The sequence below is a fragment of the Panthera onca genome, chromosome A2, assembly GCF_046562875.1.
Source record: "Panthera onca isolate mPanOnc1 chromosome A2, mPanOnc1 haplotype 2, whole genome shotgun sequence".
Classification (NCBI taxonomy): domain Eukaryota; kingdom Metazoa; phylum Chordata; class Mammalia; order Carnivora; family Felidae; genus Panthera; species Panthera onca.
In genome coordinates, this window is record NC_138340.1 from 87,175,939 (window position 1) to 87,191,665 (window position 15,727).

The 15,727-nt window shown below is 40.0% G+C and overlaps 1 protein-coding gene across 6 annotated transcripts in view; it reads right to left on the reverse strand.

Annotated features, from left to right (window-relative positions):
- The window catches only part of PCLO (piccolo presynaptic cytomatrix protein), a 439,623-nt gene that overhangs the window by 207,939 nt on the left and 215,957 nt on the right, over positions 1-15,727 (reverse strand). For 5 of the 6 annotated variants that reach the window (XM_060632351.3, XM_060632353.3, XM_060632350.3 and 2 more), the window contains exons 5-6: positions 8,246-13,340; positions 5,868-7,882 (exon numbers count right to left, since the gene is read on the reverse strand). In XM_060632351.3, coding sequence (XP_060488334.3) covers positions 5,868-7,882; positions 8,246-13,340 — 7,110 coding nt within the window. The remainder of the gene's footprint in view (positions 1-5,867; positions 7,883-8,245; positions 13,341-15,727) is intronic. The other variant, XM_060632355.3, reaches the window with a different exon arrangement.

The window sequence follows — 15,727 nt, forward strand, 5'->3', positions numbered from 1 at the left end:
CTTTCTAGAGAAGCAGCATTATATATTCCATGAAATAAGAAAGCCACATAATTACTAGGATATTTGAGAATTATTTGTATCAACCCATAAAGTAAAGCTCTTTAATGACAGTTGGTAAACTTGTGCTGAAGAAATAGAGATATTGCTAAATGTCTACCTGACAAAAGGAACTCAACACTACTGGATATCTATAGTTGCCAGACTTTGTGATGGGAAGGTAGTGAATGTCACTTCATTTAATCATTACAGATAGATATTTGTTCATTCCACATCATTTTCCACCTTTTTTTTTTTTTTTTTTTTTTTTTTTTTTTTTTTTTTTTTTTTTTTACTATTTGGCTCCCATTAAGCATTCTAATTGAAGAAGTATTCTACTAATAAAAGTGAGAAAATCATTGTGTACATAGTACCTTTCATTAGAAAGCATACTTCTTCCCTTGCTCTTTCTAAATTGTGATGAAAAGAAATAATTATCAAGTTGTGTCTAAGTAGTCAGCTTAACCCCTTGGAAGCAATAAATTTTGACTTTGTTTTTGTTATATCTCTTGAGAATTTTCCCAAGGAACAAACTGAAGGATTTAAGAAAAAAGGTAGTAATTTTTTTCCATCTATATTCAAAGTTAAAAATTTTCATTTGTAAAGGGAATTCAGCTACAAGGTAAAACTTTTTCGTTACACAGAAGTTATCAAAAAACAGATTTTGGCTTTGGAGCTATGACTTTGATATGAGAATGATGGGGTCTGGAAAATGGAAGCATGTCTTACAGACATTGGGGAACATTACATAACTCAATAAAATTATCTCAGATAACTCCCTGCTTCAGTTATGCATGCTGTACACATTATTTTGTGATTTTTATGTTAATTAGTGCTAATTTTAATAAATTGAATATACAGGACATTGTAGGGGTTAGCCTGAACTCAAAGTGCCATTGAAACACTAACTAGACACTAACGATGCTTCTGCCTTAGAACTCCTATGTCAAAGACGTGATCCAAGTTCCAAGATGGAAAAACCATATGTGAATTAAAGGATCTTATGCCACACACAGGTGAATTCCAAAAGGGTGGGAATAAAATGAAATTTAAATCTCCAGGAAGGAAGATTCATTCTTTCTCTTTTTCTTTCTTTCTTTCTTTCTTTCTTTCTTTCTTTCTTTCTTTCTTTCTTTTTCTTTCTTTTTTTTCTTTCTTTCTATCTATCTACCTATCTATCTACCTATCGTGTATGAGGGGGAAAGGGGCAGAGGGAGAGAGAGAATTTAAGGAGGCTCCAAACTCAAAACAAAGCACGCATGAAATGGGGCTCAATCCCACAACCCTAGGATCATGACCCAAATTGAAATCAAGAGTTGGATGCACAGTCAACTAAGACACACAGGTGCCTCAGGAAAATTTTACCCATAAGGAAGAATTCTGTAATAACCAAAGTGCTCCAAAAAGTTTCTGAGACAGTTACTAAGGAAAAAAAAAAATGAGTATGGAAAGATGACCAAAAGTCAACCAACCAAGCAAAAACAGTCCACATTTGTCTGTGAACAAACAAAATGTACAGTATAGTGCTTCAATACATATTACGAGCTGAAATGTGTCTCTCCCCCCTCCCCTGACCACACATAAAAAAAGTATGTTGGTGTACTAATCCCTAACACCTCAGAATGTGAAAGTATTTAGACAAAGAGCCTTTACGGAGGTAGTCAAATTATAACTGAGTCACTGATGCGGAACCTAATCTAGAGGACTGGTGTCCTTATGAAGAAAGGAAATTTGGACAAAGAGATGGACAGAGAAGGAAGACAAGGTGAAAATACAGGGATACCGCTATCTACAAGACAAGGAATGACAGAGGCTAGGAGAAGCTGGGAGAGCGGCCTGGAAGAGCCCTAAGAAGGAACCAACTCTGTTAATACCTTGATTTTGGACTTTTAGCCTCTAGAACTGAAACAATAAATTTCCCTTTTCTTAAGCCATCCAGTGTGTGGTACTTTGTTCTGAGAAACCTAGCAAACTAATACAGTTCATGGGCAAGAAGAGCAAAATGATCCCAGTCAAGCATGAACTCTGCCCCTTGAGTCACCTTGTACCTTTAGAGCTTACCACAGTGTCTGAAAAAGAGCAAAGAGTGAGTGACTGAGATAATGGGTGAATGAAAGCAAGAATACATTTAAAAATGAATAAACCTAACTGAGGGATTTAAATCAGAATTGTAGGTAGAGCAGAGGAAATGACAAGATAAAAAGACCAAGCATGGTCCTGAATTAGTAAGAAAAATCAGATAATGGCGAGTTTTTTTAAGAGACTAATAGAAAACAAGAACTGTGAAGTTCAGAGGCTAATATTCTAATTCTGACCAGATCACTGGTTTATTAAGGAACAATGATAAAGGCACTAATCTACTCTGGGTTTTGTTCTTCATCTGTAAGGTAAATGGACTGCCTAATAGCTGAATACCATTCAACTTGTTCAGTGTGTCTGCCAGATGTGTTACCCAAAGATAAACAAAGTGGAAGTCACACTTTAAGTAAAGGGGGTATCATTTTATGTCATCAACAGGACTGGCTAGGATGGGTCTAGATTGTGGCAATGAAAAAGTAAGTGACCAGAGTCTTTTAATACATGTCTTGGCCCATTGCTTTTATGCTTATACTTCTCCCTTTAATACATTTATTCAATAAATATTGAGTGTCTATTTTGTGCCAGGCATTGTTCTAGGCACTTGGGACTAGAGAGCTACAATCAATGCAAAACTCCTGTTCTTGCAGAGGTGAGGTTCTACTGGAGAAGAAAGATTATATTTGATTAAATAAACATTCTATTAATAAACATTATATAAAATTTAAATATATTCAAATGTATAATTATTTAAATAAAGTAAATATATCTTAAATAAATATATATTATATATGTGTATAATTCAGAGGATGCATAATGGGGATTTATGGTGATATGAAGATTTATTTAGAGAATAAGGTAAGGAGAGCCTCTCTATGGAAGTAAAACTTAAGCAGAAACCTGTACACAGGCATGAGCCAGACAAAGATGGAGGAGAGGGAGATCCCAACACAGGTCCAGGATGGGGAGGAGATTAGCAAGGTCAGTGGTAGGAGCAGAGGAAGAGGAGGGGGCTAATGTGAGGAGTGACTGAGGAGGTTGTGAGACAGGCAGAGAAGAGATCATAAGGGTCCATGTACAGAAATTTTTAATATATTCCAAATTTGATGAGGATCTGCTGGAGAGTTTAAGCTGTGGAGTGTGTGCCACAATCTGTCATACATTTTAGAAAATAAATTTAGGTGCAGTTTAGAGAATTGGCTGTAAAGAAGGCAAGAGTGGAGGGAGTCCAGGGACTAGATAAGAGTGTAAAGTGTTAAAAAAAAAAAAAAAAAAAAAAAGATGCTGGTTTTGGTCTAATCACCTGATAGCCAATGGGAAGTAAATCTAAACTCTAACTCAGAAAATTAGAGTCCCTCTGACATGTTCCTTGCTACTTTTCCAGTTTCACTTACAGTTAAACTCTTCCTCTTCCTCTTTGCTTTATGTTTGGTCATCAGACTGAACGTTTACATATTGTGTTTCCTCTGTTTGGAAGGGCCTCCAGTTTTCTTCTCATGGTTCAACAGAGATTTCACCTTCACATTCCAGAACCTCCTCTGTGAAACATTTCCTGACACTTCCAGAAAAGGAGATCTTTCCACAGAACCTCATAGAGAATAGAACTTCTCTTTCATGCTATATTATATTATGCTATTTTATGCTGTGTTGTCTCAATGGCAACTGAAATGTGTGATTCATTTCAACTTTACTAGTCTGAGAAAATTAACAGTATGTAAATTAATGAGCTAAACTTCTTAACCCTATGTCACTATGAATATCACTTAGAAGATTATTCTTTTCAGTACAACTGAAATCCATACTTACAATTAAGAAATTAATTTAGCTTTTAAACAGACTGAAAGCATATCTAGAAATGGGCAAAGAAACAAATTATAAAATTCACATAAGAGAATCAAAGTGTCTAAAGTGCCAAAAACATTGCCTGTATATAAAATGGTCTACTCTGTGCTGGAAATAAGGCAGTATCTTTCAGTTGGTATACAATTATTCCATATTAAAGCACTGAGTTCAGCCAATTAGAAAAAGGAACCATTGAACTATGTTTCAAGGCTCAATACATCTAGGAATTTTCAGGCTCAGAAATTATTTAGTATTTCTACCCAACTTCTTTTATGATTAGATAGTTAATCAGTATCAGTACCTATAACACAACTCACATAACTCATTTTATCTTTCATTTCACATTTCCAAATCTGAAGTGAATACTCTGGGGAAAAAATACGGACAACTTCAATCTCTTCTCTGAGTTCATATGAATTAAGGGTACTGGACCATATATTAAGTTAATGATCAATACATCAACTGGAAATCTACAGTATTCTGTAATGATGTAATCCTACAGTATTAAAGTACTGTCAAAAATCACATTTTCTAAGTTTTCCAAGAAACTAGTTAGGCGAATTTATATGCCACTGCTAGAAAAATAAATACCTACACATAGAGCAGAATTGAGAATCACTTCTCACAATAGATACAATTCTAGAAAGAAAGCCATACAAAAAATAATTCTCTGTAAATTGAATGAAATCTCAATGCATTAGTGGTTTCCTGACTTAACAGCTAATGACCTCTGTCCCCCCACATGAAGACATTTTTATTTTTAGGATATACTGTTTCAAAAAATATGTAATAACAAAATGCCACTATGAAACTATAAAACAGACATGAATTTTTAATTTTTAAATATCCCTATCGAGATGTCTCTTTACCTATGAATAGAGTGACTGTCATGCTTAACGGCATATTTTTCAGTCCATGGCCAATGTTTAAGGCCGGTGGAAATGTAGCAATATCTCAGAAAAACCCATTCAGAAGCTTTGGGATTTGAAGACCTGAAGTTCAGAAACCAGTAAATTAATGGAACTTTTAATGTGAACATAAATCCTGTCTTAAATTGAACTATTGTATTTATCAACAGCCTTCTAAAGAGTTATATATTAAATTTTTAGAGTAGAATAAACTTTTAATAGCTGATGATTAACATCTCTTATTAGCTCAGCTAGAGAGATCTTTACAAATGTGTCCAACATATCTGTATACTTTTTCCTTTGAAGCATACTCATATATTTTTAAATAATTATCACTATTATTTAAAAGAACATAATTTTTTTTTGTTTCTATAAGCCCTAGGACTAAGGCTTACCTGATGTTATATTAAGAAAGTTGTCAGAAAATAAATAAGCATGAATGAACTATGAAATAATATTACACTTTAATCTGCCAGCCCTAGAAAAGCTCACTTTTGAGCAGTCAATGTTCTAAGCCCTTTTATGAAACCATTCTGGCTGGAAGAAGATGAAATTACTTTGATGATCCCCAAGGACCCTTCTACTAAAGAACTTCAGGTGTCACTGCGTCTAAATTTAAGGGCATCCTTTGCCTTCCTTATCTGTTTATGTTCAGTATTTATTCCATCATCCTTGAAAATACATATTAACTATATCCACTGAAATCACAGTCTACCACTGACATTTGGGAGATTTCAAGATTAGAAGAAAACTTTCAATCTCATTGGTCATAAAGTAATAAATTTCTTTCTCGTTTTGCCTCACATAAGATGTCTTCTTTTTTTGGTATTTCTAAATGGGTGGAGACTTTTCTGTTTTTCCCCAAATTTCTAATAAACTAGTCCTTACTAAACTTTAGTATTAGGTTCCTAAGTTACCAGGAGCCTCAACGCCTCCTCAAGTCTGCACACACATGGTTAACATCAACTCATCTACTGTCTTCTAACTGAAAAGAATCACTCTTACCGTGTAGCCCTCGGTATACTGAAAAGGAGCCCTGGAACTTTCATCTGCTGTTGGACTCAGAGGCTTGGGGTCAGACATGGACCGCTGCATCATCTTGGCTGTTTTAGGACTTGCCGGGGGCACTTTAGCCATATCTGGATGCAGTACTTTCTGTGGACTTATATCATCAGGGAGGGGTTTTTCATAAGGTACAAAGGCTGATTCTAAGGCTTTGCCTGGTGAAAGTGGTGAGATGGGTGAATAAAGGACTTTTGGAGATTTGGGTGGGGAAGGAGCCAGCTGTAATGTGGAATCTGCCCGAAGGTGAGATGAGTAACCAATCTCTAAAGGTGTTGGGCGTTTCTTGTCTTTGGGTGGAGATGTGGCACTCAGATATTGAGGACTCTGTGTGTCTGAATCTGCTTCTGTTTGACATCCTAAACTGCCCCCTTTGTAAGTCTTTTCAGGTGCTGAAATGTGTTTAATTATTTCTACCTTGGCATCCACGCGTGCCCGTACTGAAGGTGTTCTTATGGTTCCGACTGGTTCAGTCTGCACAGATATCTCTGCTACTGTTTGAACTGCTATGCTGGAGACTTTGGAAAGGGGTTTGGTCTTGTCAGCCTCTGCAGTGCTGTCACCATATTTCCCTACTCGAGCTTTCCTCCTTGCTCTAGCAGGCACATCCCATTCATCCTGATCTTCGTCATCAGTTTGGACACTCGTATCAACACTCTTTTTGGTTCTCCTCCTCCTACTCACATAACTCCGATCTGCCGCGTCCTCATCGTCGGTTTGAACGCCACTGTCCACTATCTTTTTAAAGCAGCGCGGATCATCGGCCATATGTTCCCCAAGCTCATCATACTGTCCACGGACTTTAGCCGCAGCGCTTCTCTTTTTGGGTGGTTTCTCATCTTTCACAACCACATCTGTTAGAGGTATTTCTGAAACCGTACTCAGGATGCCAGGTGGGGCGATGTACTGAGTGACGCCATCAGACTGCACCGTGTACCATCCTTGGCTCTGTGGTATTTCAATCGCCACGACGGCCGAGGCCGTGGTGGTTGCATCCTCAGGTGCCCAAAACTGGCCGCCTTCTGGGGCAGCGTACTGACCTTCCAAAATTGCCTGCTCTGTCGTGGTTTGCGGAGAAGCAGTTCCAGAGGGGTCATAGTTATACTGGTAGATCTGGCGAATCTTCTGCTCTTCTAGCTGCTGGTGAAGCTGTTGCTGCAGCTGTTGGATCTGCTCCAGCTGTAACTGCTGCTGAGCTAATGTCTCCTGCCTCATCATGAACTGGGCTTGCCGCTCTTCTTCCTGCTGATACAGAAGGTGCTGCTTCATAGACTGCAGCTCCTCCAGCTTTTTTTGAACCATGATCTTTTCCTGTTCTCGGAACCTTTGAATCTCCTGACGTTCCCACTCTAATTCCTCGGCAAAACGTTGCTGCTTGATTTTCTCCAGTTCCAAGAGCTCACGCTCCAAGTCGAGCTGCTGCTGTTGTTTGCCTTCTTCGGGGACAATTAAAATAGCACTTTCGTCTCCCACCACTTCGGAAAACACGTCAGAGGCTGTGGTTAGAGTGGGAACGGAGTCTATTGTCTCAGCAGTAAGGGTTTCCACTGTAATAGTTTGCAAACTGGCATTGATATCGATACCGGTTGCTGCAATGTCTGTTTCAGACGCACCTGTTGTTAGGAAATATGATCTAGGCATTGGCTGGCTCTGGTGCAGGGCGGATAACGAAGTCACCGCGTCAGCTGTGTGCACGCCAGACAAATCCCTCACCGTGGTGCTGAAAATGGAGCCAGGCTGTGTGGTGATAGCAAACGTGGAGGGAATCGGAGTTGCTACTGAAGAATAGACAACACCATTGGATGACCTCAAAACACTCCCCACACCATACTGGGATCCCGGAGGTGGAGTCATTCTCGCTGTGGAATACTGTGGCGTACTAATCCCAACTTCTGAAATGACTTGTCGTGTTTCTGGATATGGACCTGTAGTCTTGCTTGAATAATCCATTACCTCACCTGAAATACAGGGTAGAGTTACAGTCCAGTTCCCAGAATAAATGATGCGTTTGGGGTTTGAGGGCCCTCTTGATCTTGACGAACATAATGAATGGGACTGCATGCAAATCCACAGGTTAATCTAATTGGATGCAGAATGAAAGCAATGTTGAACATGCAGGCACATGCAGGTGACTTTGGGCAGAACAAATTAAAAACTGAAGAAACAAAAGCGCACATGTACTCCAAAATATGCTGCCAAAACATCCAAAGAAAGAGAAAAAGTAACACAATTGGAAAAGGGACCACATTTTCATCCTGAAATGAGATGAGGGACACCATAATGACATTTCAAGGAAAGGTCTGCTGCCACATCATACTGACCTGCAGTAATTCTCCCTGAAGTTAGATCTACTGCTGTTTCAGTTCCTCCCGAATAATCAAAAGCATTCTTACTTTTATAGAAAAAATGTCCAGCTTCTGCTAAATTCGTGTCAGACATGGAAGGTTTCATTCCCCCAATCCCTCTATAACCAGAAGGGCCTGACCGGTCATATTGATAGTGGTCATCCCTATAACCAAAACGATCCTCAGGAAGAGTAGTTGCTGGCTGCTGTGCTGTGCAGCTCCTTCCAAAAGGTAACTTGTAAACCATATCGCAGCATACAGCTCTTCTTCCTGCAGTCAGATCGACAGGCTTTTCATCATCTTCTACTATTTTGGTCACCACACCGGAAGTAGATTCATCCATCATTACAACAGTTCTGTGAGACTTGGTTGTACTGAGATCTACTACTTCCCCATCAGCCATTCCCTGGCGTGTGACGCTATCCGTCCATCCATTTGTGACTCCGACAGGAGGTGCGGTAACAGGTTTTGTAACAGCCGATGTCACTGGGTGTGCTGATGTACCTAAAGATAAGTTTATTGGTGCATCCTCCCTAACTGCAGGAAAGGCCTGGCCACTCGGTATCCTGTACGTGGGAGGCTCAGCATGCTTCGACGTAGTAAGCTGGAGGGGTGCTGGTGGTGCATGTTCTATACCCACTAGGCTTTCTGGGCCCATGGTGTAAACTGAACTAGCTGCGCACGTGACAACAGTCACCGTCTCAGTGACCAGGGGCATCGGCGTTACTGCTGATGAAGTTGCACTGAGATTTATAATAGATGGTTGGACGGCGCTGATTTGTCTCCCATAGACTTCATGTGTGGTGGTCTGCCTTTTCATATCCATTGTGGAGGCAGAAAGATCCATACACTTTTCAGTTACTTTAACTTCTACTTTTGGTACTGTACGCAAATCAATGGCATCACCAACAAGTGGCATCTTTCCATTTTCCTTATGCTGACACTTCTCTAAATGTAGGTTATCTAGAGCAAGAGGCTCTGGAGGTATCGATATAGAGACACTGCTGAGACCAACACTAGTGAGTGCACTTCTGGCTGCTGAAGCCTCAGCCTTGGAAACTTCAGTTGTGAAAAACTGTGTAACTGAGGTTGGGGCTGCTTGAAATGAAGATAACGTTGTGACAGGGACAGCAGAAAATGTCTCCAAAGCTCCTGACATGTACAAGCTCTGTTCTGAAGAACTTGGCATTCCTGCAGTTGTCATAGGAGGAACTACAGAAAACACTGGTTCGATGGAAATCAGGTCTTTGGGGGGTGATCCCAGGGGCCAACTGGTAACTGCTTGACTAGTTGAAGAATCGGTTGGAGTCCCAGGTTCAGATGGCAATGTGATAACCACATAGGTTTCCATGAGGGATTTGGAAAATCTTGGTGAGGACTTGTTAGAGTGAGGGGATGCTGGGGAGGTAGGGGAAGGTAATTTATAATCTGCTGAAGTCACTAAATTTAATGTCATGTTTGAAGCTAAAGATAGACCTGTTGGCTTGGGGTGTGTATCTGTTGATTTTTGTGTAGTTACTGGAAGCTGAGGGACTGCTGGTTTAGGGGCAATCGGAGGTTTACTTGGCTCGGGTCTATGTGTAAAGACAAGTCCAGATGGGATGGAAGATGGCTTAGGAGGAACAGGAGGAGGTGCAGTGGTACATATTTTTGTTATAGGTAACCCATTACTTCTTGGAATAGCTGTAGCCTCTACTGCAGTAACAGCATCAACTAGAGGTTTAGCTGTAGTGGTTACAGTCTCTGGAGCTGTAATTGTTAACTTTTTTGTAGGATGAATGATTGGCTTGGGTGAGGTTGGTGGAGGGAGAGGTGGAGGGGGGGGAGGAGGGGGAGGGGGAGGAGGGGGAGGAGGAGGGGGAGGGGGAGGGGGAGGCTGTGCTGATGTGTCCAAAGAAGAACTTCTAAAGAATGGACGCATTTTAGTTGGAAGAGAGGTAACAGAAGGACCGCCGGATGGCAACGGAGATGCGGGTTTTGTTTGATCAAAGACCTGTCCTGATATAAAGCACGTTGCTGAAACCCGCTCCCCTACTGGAAGGGCCACTGCAGAAGAAGGAGGTTGATCAAACACAGTTTCAGAAAAGCTCATCTTTGTTAGTTCAACCTCAGTCTTCTCCCTTTTATCTCTGTAAGCTTCCAGAACCTCGAGAATAATTCCATTCCCAGTGTCCTTCTTGGCTTTCTTCACTGCGTCTTTTGCAGATACAGGTAAGTCAGTGGAAACAGTGTCAGCAATCAGCCCCTCTGGTTTAGTTCCTATAGGTTCTAGAATAGGAGGCTCCACATCAGATAAGGAAATCACGATATGATCAGCACCAGTTCTTCCATCTGGTGTGGTGGCTCGATCTAAAGATACACTTATTTCTTCCGGATAGTCTATAATGCTGCCCGGAAAATATGTTGATGAAGAAATTCCCTCAGAATCTTCAAATTTAGTTACTACATCCACTGGTTCCATATAAACTGTGGTTATGCTATCCAAGGTAGTGACGGGTGAGGAGCTATCTGTGGTACAAACTGAAGAAACAGAAGACGTGAGAGAGGGTGTGTCAGAGGGTGGGACGGATGTAGCACTTTCTGAAGGCTCAGAGTAGGTCAAAATCAGTGATTCATGGGCAATTATCTCTTGGATTTCCCTTGTATAATCTGTTACATATTCATCCTCAATTTCTTCTGTTGAAAAATGTTGGGTTATTTTGACATCTGGGATAGAGAGTGTTGCACTGCTGGTCGAATCTGTAAGAGATGCTCCTGAGAGAACACTTGATGTCAAAGATGCATCGGGCACCCTGTCAAAGTCCACAGTAGACTCTATCGTGTCATCTGTGATGGGGGGCTGGGTTGGACTGGATCCAGGTGTTAACTGCATTTGCTGCCTCTTCATGAGTTCTTCATAGGCAGCATCAGCGTCTAATAATTTTTTTTCTTCACTGGTAGAAGTCACCATACTACCCAGATCCACTATTTCATGGCTTTCTGGGATGATAAAAGAGCTTGAAACAATGTCTTCTTGAGGCACAATAGAATGTAAGCTTTCTAACTCATAAAACTCTTTCTGGAGGTCTGTTATTTTTTGCATAGGATCTTCATAAATCTGTTCTGGGAGTCTTATTTTCTGCTCTTTCCCTCTCTGCTGCATAAATCCATTTTCGTCTTCTTGCCTTGTTAGCAGACTGCCATCTACCGAACCATTGTATGTGTCCTCTACTAAAGATTCATAAATATAATCCTCTATTAACATCCCACCATACAAAGGCTCTTTTTCAAACATTTCATCTCGTTCAGGTACAGCTGGAAAAGGTTTATATTTGTGGGTTTTGTGCATCATTTCTTCATACATCTCCTCGGCACTTTTTAATGCCTTTTGGCCACCTTCTTTCTGCATAATAGACTGCTCATCTGTTGGTGAATATAAAGACACAGCTGTGGGCAATTTGTAAACTTTTTGCACTTCTATTATCTTTTCTGGGCTTATTTCAAAGCCTTCTGGGTCTGACTCTATGCTAGGTGAGTATTCAGAACAAGAAGATCGATGGAGCTCCTCCATTTCCGCAGCCTGGCGTAATTCTTCTGTTGGAGATGCATCTTCAATGGGAGAGAGATTACTGGGTGGTGTCTTTGGTCTTTCCCTCCTTCTCTGAGCTCGAAGTTCATCTTTGTCTTTCTTTGATTTCTTACTAGAAGTCTTTCTTTGCTGCTGTTCCAATTCCCGCTGCTTTTCTTGCTCCTTTAATAATTCTTCCTCCTCTCTCAATTCTTCTTCCTCTGAAGAATCTTCAATAGTAGGTAAAAGAGGACCATGTGACCTGTGGCGAGCCTTACGTTGTTGTTTGCTCTCTCCTTTTTTGTGACTTGGGCTACTGTCACTGTCCTCATCAAGAGACGACACTGAGGTAGGGGATGTGCCAGGAGTGAAGCTGGAAGCATGAAGACTAGAAGATCCTTCCCCCCTTGACCTATCTTCTGGGGAGTCTGTCAAGCTCTCCATTTCCAATTCTGGCTCCTCATCAAAATACAAAGCCGTTTTTTTCTGTGATGAGTCTGCAGAGTATTTATCTGCTATTGTGCTGTTGAGTTCAATGGTTTTGAAGCGACGTAGCCCCCCTCCTCCAGCAACTACAAGTTCTTCACTCTCTTGACTTTTAGTTTCTCTGTACTTAAGCTCAGGACTCTCATCAAATGTCTCATCATCTTCATCATGCCACGAATGGCGTCTCCCTGCATCATCATCAAAGCTGGCACTGCTTTTCCGAGTTAGTCGCCTGTGTTTCCCGGCTGTTGCTTTCCCTTTTCCTTTCATGTCTTCCTTCTTCTGGCTCTCAATACTACTACTAATCTCTTTGAGCTGGCTCCTAATGAACTCATCATCTTCAGAAGCTGAAGCATCTTCGTCAGCACTCATTTCTATAATCTGTTTTCGAATAAAGTCCTCCTCTTCACCAGACCCTTGACTATCTTCCTGTTTATACTCATCACTGCTTGATGAACCAACACTGGTTCTCCGTTTTCTTTGTGGAACAGGTGAATTTTCACTTTCACTACTGTCTTCGACTGAATCATAAAGCTGTCTTCTTGTAGCTGTGTCATCAACAAACTCGGACTTTTCTTCGTGGTCCTTTCTGGAAGGAATGTCTTGTTGGCTATCTTTTTTTAAAGTGTCTTTTTCTTCTGGACTCTTTTTGAGCTCCTCTTCGGAAATTGTAGTTTCTACTGTTTCAGATAAACTCTGAGTTTTCTGTGGGTCCTTTGGCTGCTCAGAAGAAACCTCATGAGGTTGAGTTTTCTTTTCTGACTTTTCTTCAACAAGTGTACTTGCCTGAGCTTCCAAAATGGAGAGGACCGTACTTTCTAACTTAGCCAAATCTGAGGGGCTGGAAGGACTGCTTTCTTGGGAAAAAGAGTCTTTTTTGAGTCCCTTGAGCAAATCTTTTTCATCGCTTGGAATAAGACTTGGAATTTCACCAAGTGAACTTGATATCCCATCAGAAGAATATCCTGTGTCACTCAGACCTTGTGGGCTTTTTGGTTGCTGAGAACTTGAAGTGTCTGATTTGTCATCTTCCTTTTCCTAGCAGGGAGGAAAAGATACAGGAAAAACTTAACGTGATTAAACTAGTAACATGGCCTCTCTATTACTCCCAATTACTACTATGAACTGAGGAATAATTATAAGATTTCTTTTCAACTATAGGCCAGTATTTAAAAAAAAAAAAAAAAATCTCTGGGCCCAAAACAGTTAAAATAGTTGATACATACTGATTAAGGTTAGTTTTCAGTTAAACTAAGTTAAATTAAATGTCAATTCTCAATGACATTTGATTTTTTTCCATGAATACTCTTTATATTTCAATAGCATTTTCTTTCAAACACGTGATTATCTTTCTCAGCACATTTACTTTGGAAAAACGTTCTAAACTGTCAAAGAGAAAAATTAATTTTTTCATTAATATAATCAATACTTTTGAATTCTGAGGACAGGCAAAGAAAGAAAAAAAAAAAAATCAGAGGATGGGCTTTGTACCAGACTACAAGTTGTAAGAGATGATGGAAAATTTACTTAACAGAAATATGTAGGTAATGTGACTGTAATGTTATCCATCTCAACTATCAGAGGAGATTTATTTTTGAAATAGACTCCAATAAGGCACTACTTTTAAAAGACACTTTAGGGGCGCCTGGTTGGCCCAGTTGGTTGGGCGTCTAACTTCGACTCAGGTCATGATCTCACAGTCTGTGGGTTCAAGCCCTGCATTAGGATCTGTACTGAGAGCTCAGAGCCTGGAGCCTGCTTCGGATTCTCTGCTTCCCTCTCTCTCTGCTCTCCCCCACCCCCAACTCGTGTTCTGTCTCTCTCTCAAAAATAAATAAACATCAAAAAATAATAAAAGATGTGTAAATAAAAAATAATTTAAAGATGTGAAGACACTATATTTACTTGGTATTGTTATTATAATTCTCTATCATTTGAAGTGAATGTTTAGAAACTATAAACTTTGAAAAAGTTATGCAATAATTACTGACTCATGGCTTTACCTCAAGAGAAATATCCAGCTATTATTTTTATAGTGTTGCTAATCTCATTTATTTTCAGCATCGCACCTCAAAGATATTTAATAAATATCACTTACAAATGTCTTCTGACTTTGCAAATACATTGGACTTTTACCTTTACACCATGTCAAAGTCAGCTCCTTTCAACCAGTTGAACAATTAAATTTTCTAAATGGGATCATGGGCTTTCCAAGGAGCTCAGACACTAAGCAGACAAATCACAGCCTCAACCTGCTGCTTTTCTTGGGCTGTGATGAGGCCATGCCAGTGATTTGGTTCCAGAATCAGAGTAGCCTTAAATGAAAATACTAAGCACAGAGGCTTTTTGTAGAAGTCGAAATTAAAATTACCCAAGAGCAAAATGGAACTCAGCTGATCCAGTGAGTTGCAATGCTTAGAGTGTTAAAATAACCCCCACAGCCCTATGGAATGAAGAAGTCAGAAAACAAACCACAGGAGGACATGCTCTGTTTCACCCTGGCCTCTGAGGCCACCTCAATTCCACTAAGTCTGTACCTTGAACTAACTATCTGAATATTTTCAGTGGGTTTGTAAGCATGGGCTCCTCCCATGATCACACGTCAGGTTGAACAAACAACAAAGATGAAAGAAACTTTCTTCCTTCTTTCTCTCCTCTCCTTCCTTCTCTTCTCCTTCTTCCTCTCCTTCTCCACCTCCTTGTCTTTCTGCTTCTTTTAGCTGTAGAGTTCTCAAATATAAAAGCTGTTGGTTTGATATTCATTTTCCACTGATGTTTCTCTCAATACCTATATTGTTACTATGTATGGTTAGAAACGTATTTTGAATACATTATGTGGTAGAATTCTTTGGCCAAATTTACAACACGATGTAACTCAAATTCAAAAAGACAGTGATAGGGGCTTAGTCAGTTAAGCATCTGACTCTTGATTTCGGCTCAGGTCATGATCTCACAACTTGTGAGTTCGAGCCCCCACATCAGGCTCTGTGCTGACAGCACTGAACATGCTTGGGATTCTGTCTCGCTCTTCCTCTCTCTCTGCTTCTCTCCTGCTCATTTTCTCTAAGAATATAAATAAACTTAAAAAAAAATCAAAAAGACGGTGACATATTATTCACAACTCTAGTGCAAAAAGCAGTAAGTACTCTTTGGTTTACCATGAATTAACTTTCCAGGTCATTTCAGATGTCTTCCCAGGAAAAAGTTACTTATCAACAATTCCAAGACTTTAGTTAGTAGTAGGGCTCATGAGCACCCAACTAATATTGGTTCCTTTATCTTAAGAGCTACACGTTAAAGAGGTCAGCACAGGTGAAGCAGACTTCTAATAAAATCTTTCTAGATGGTCCAAGGGGAGGGATGTTTCTATCTCCTTATATCCTACACATTGATGAACACAATTTCTTTGAGTCCAATATGCTTTC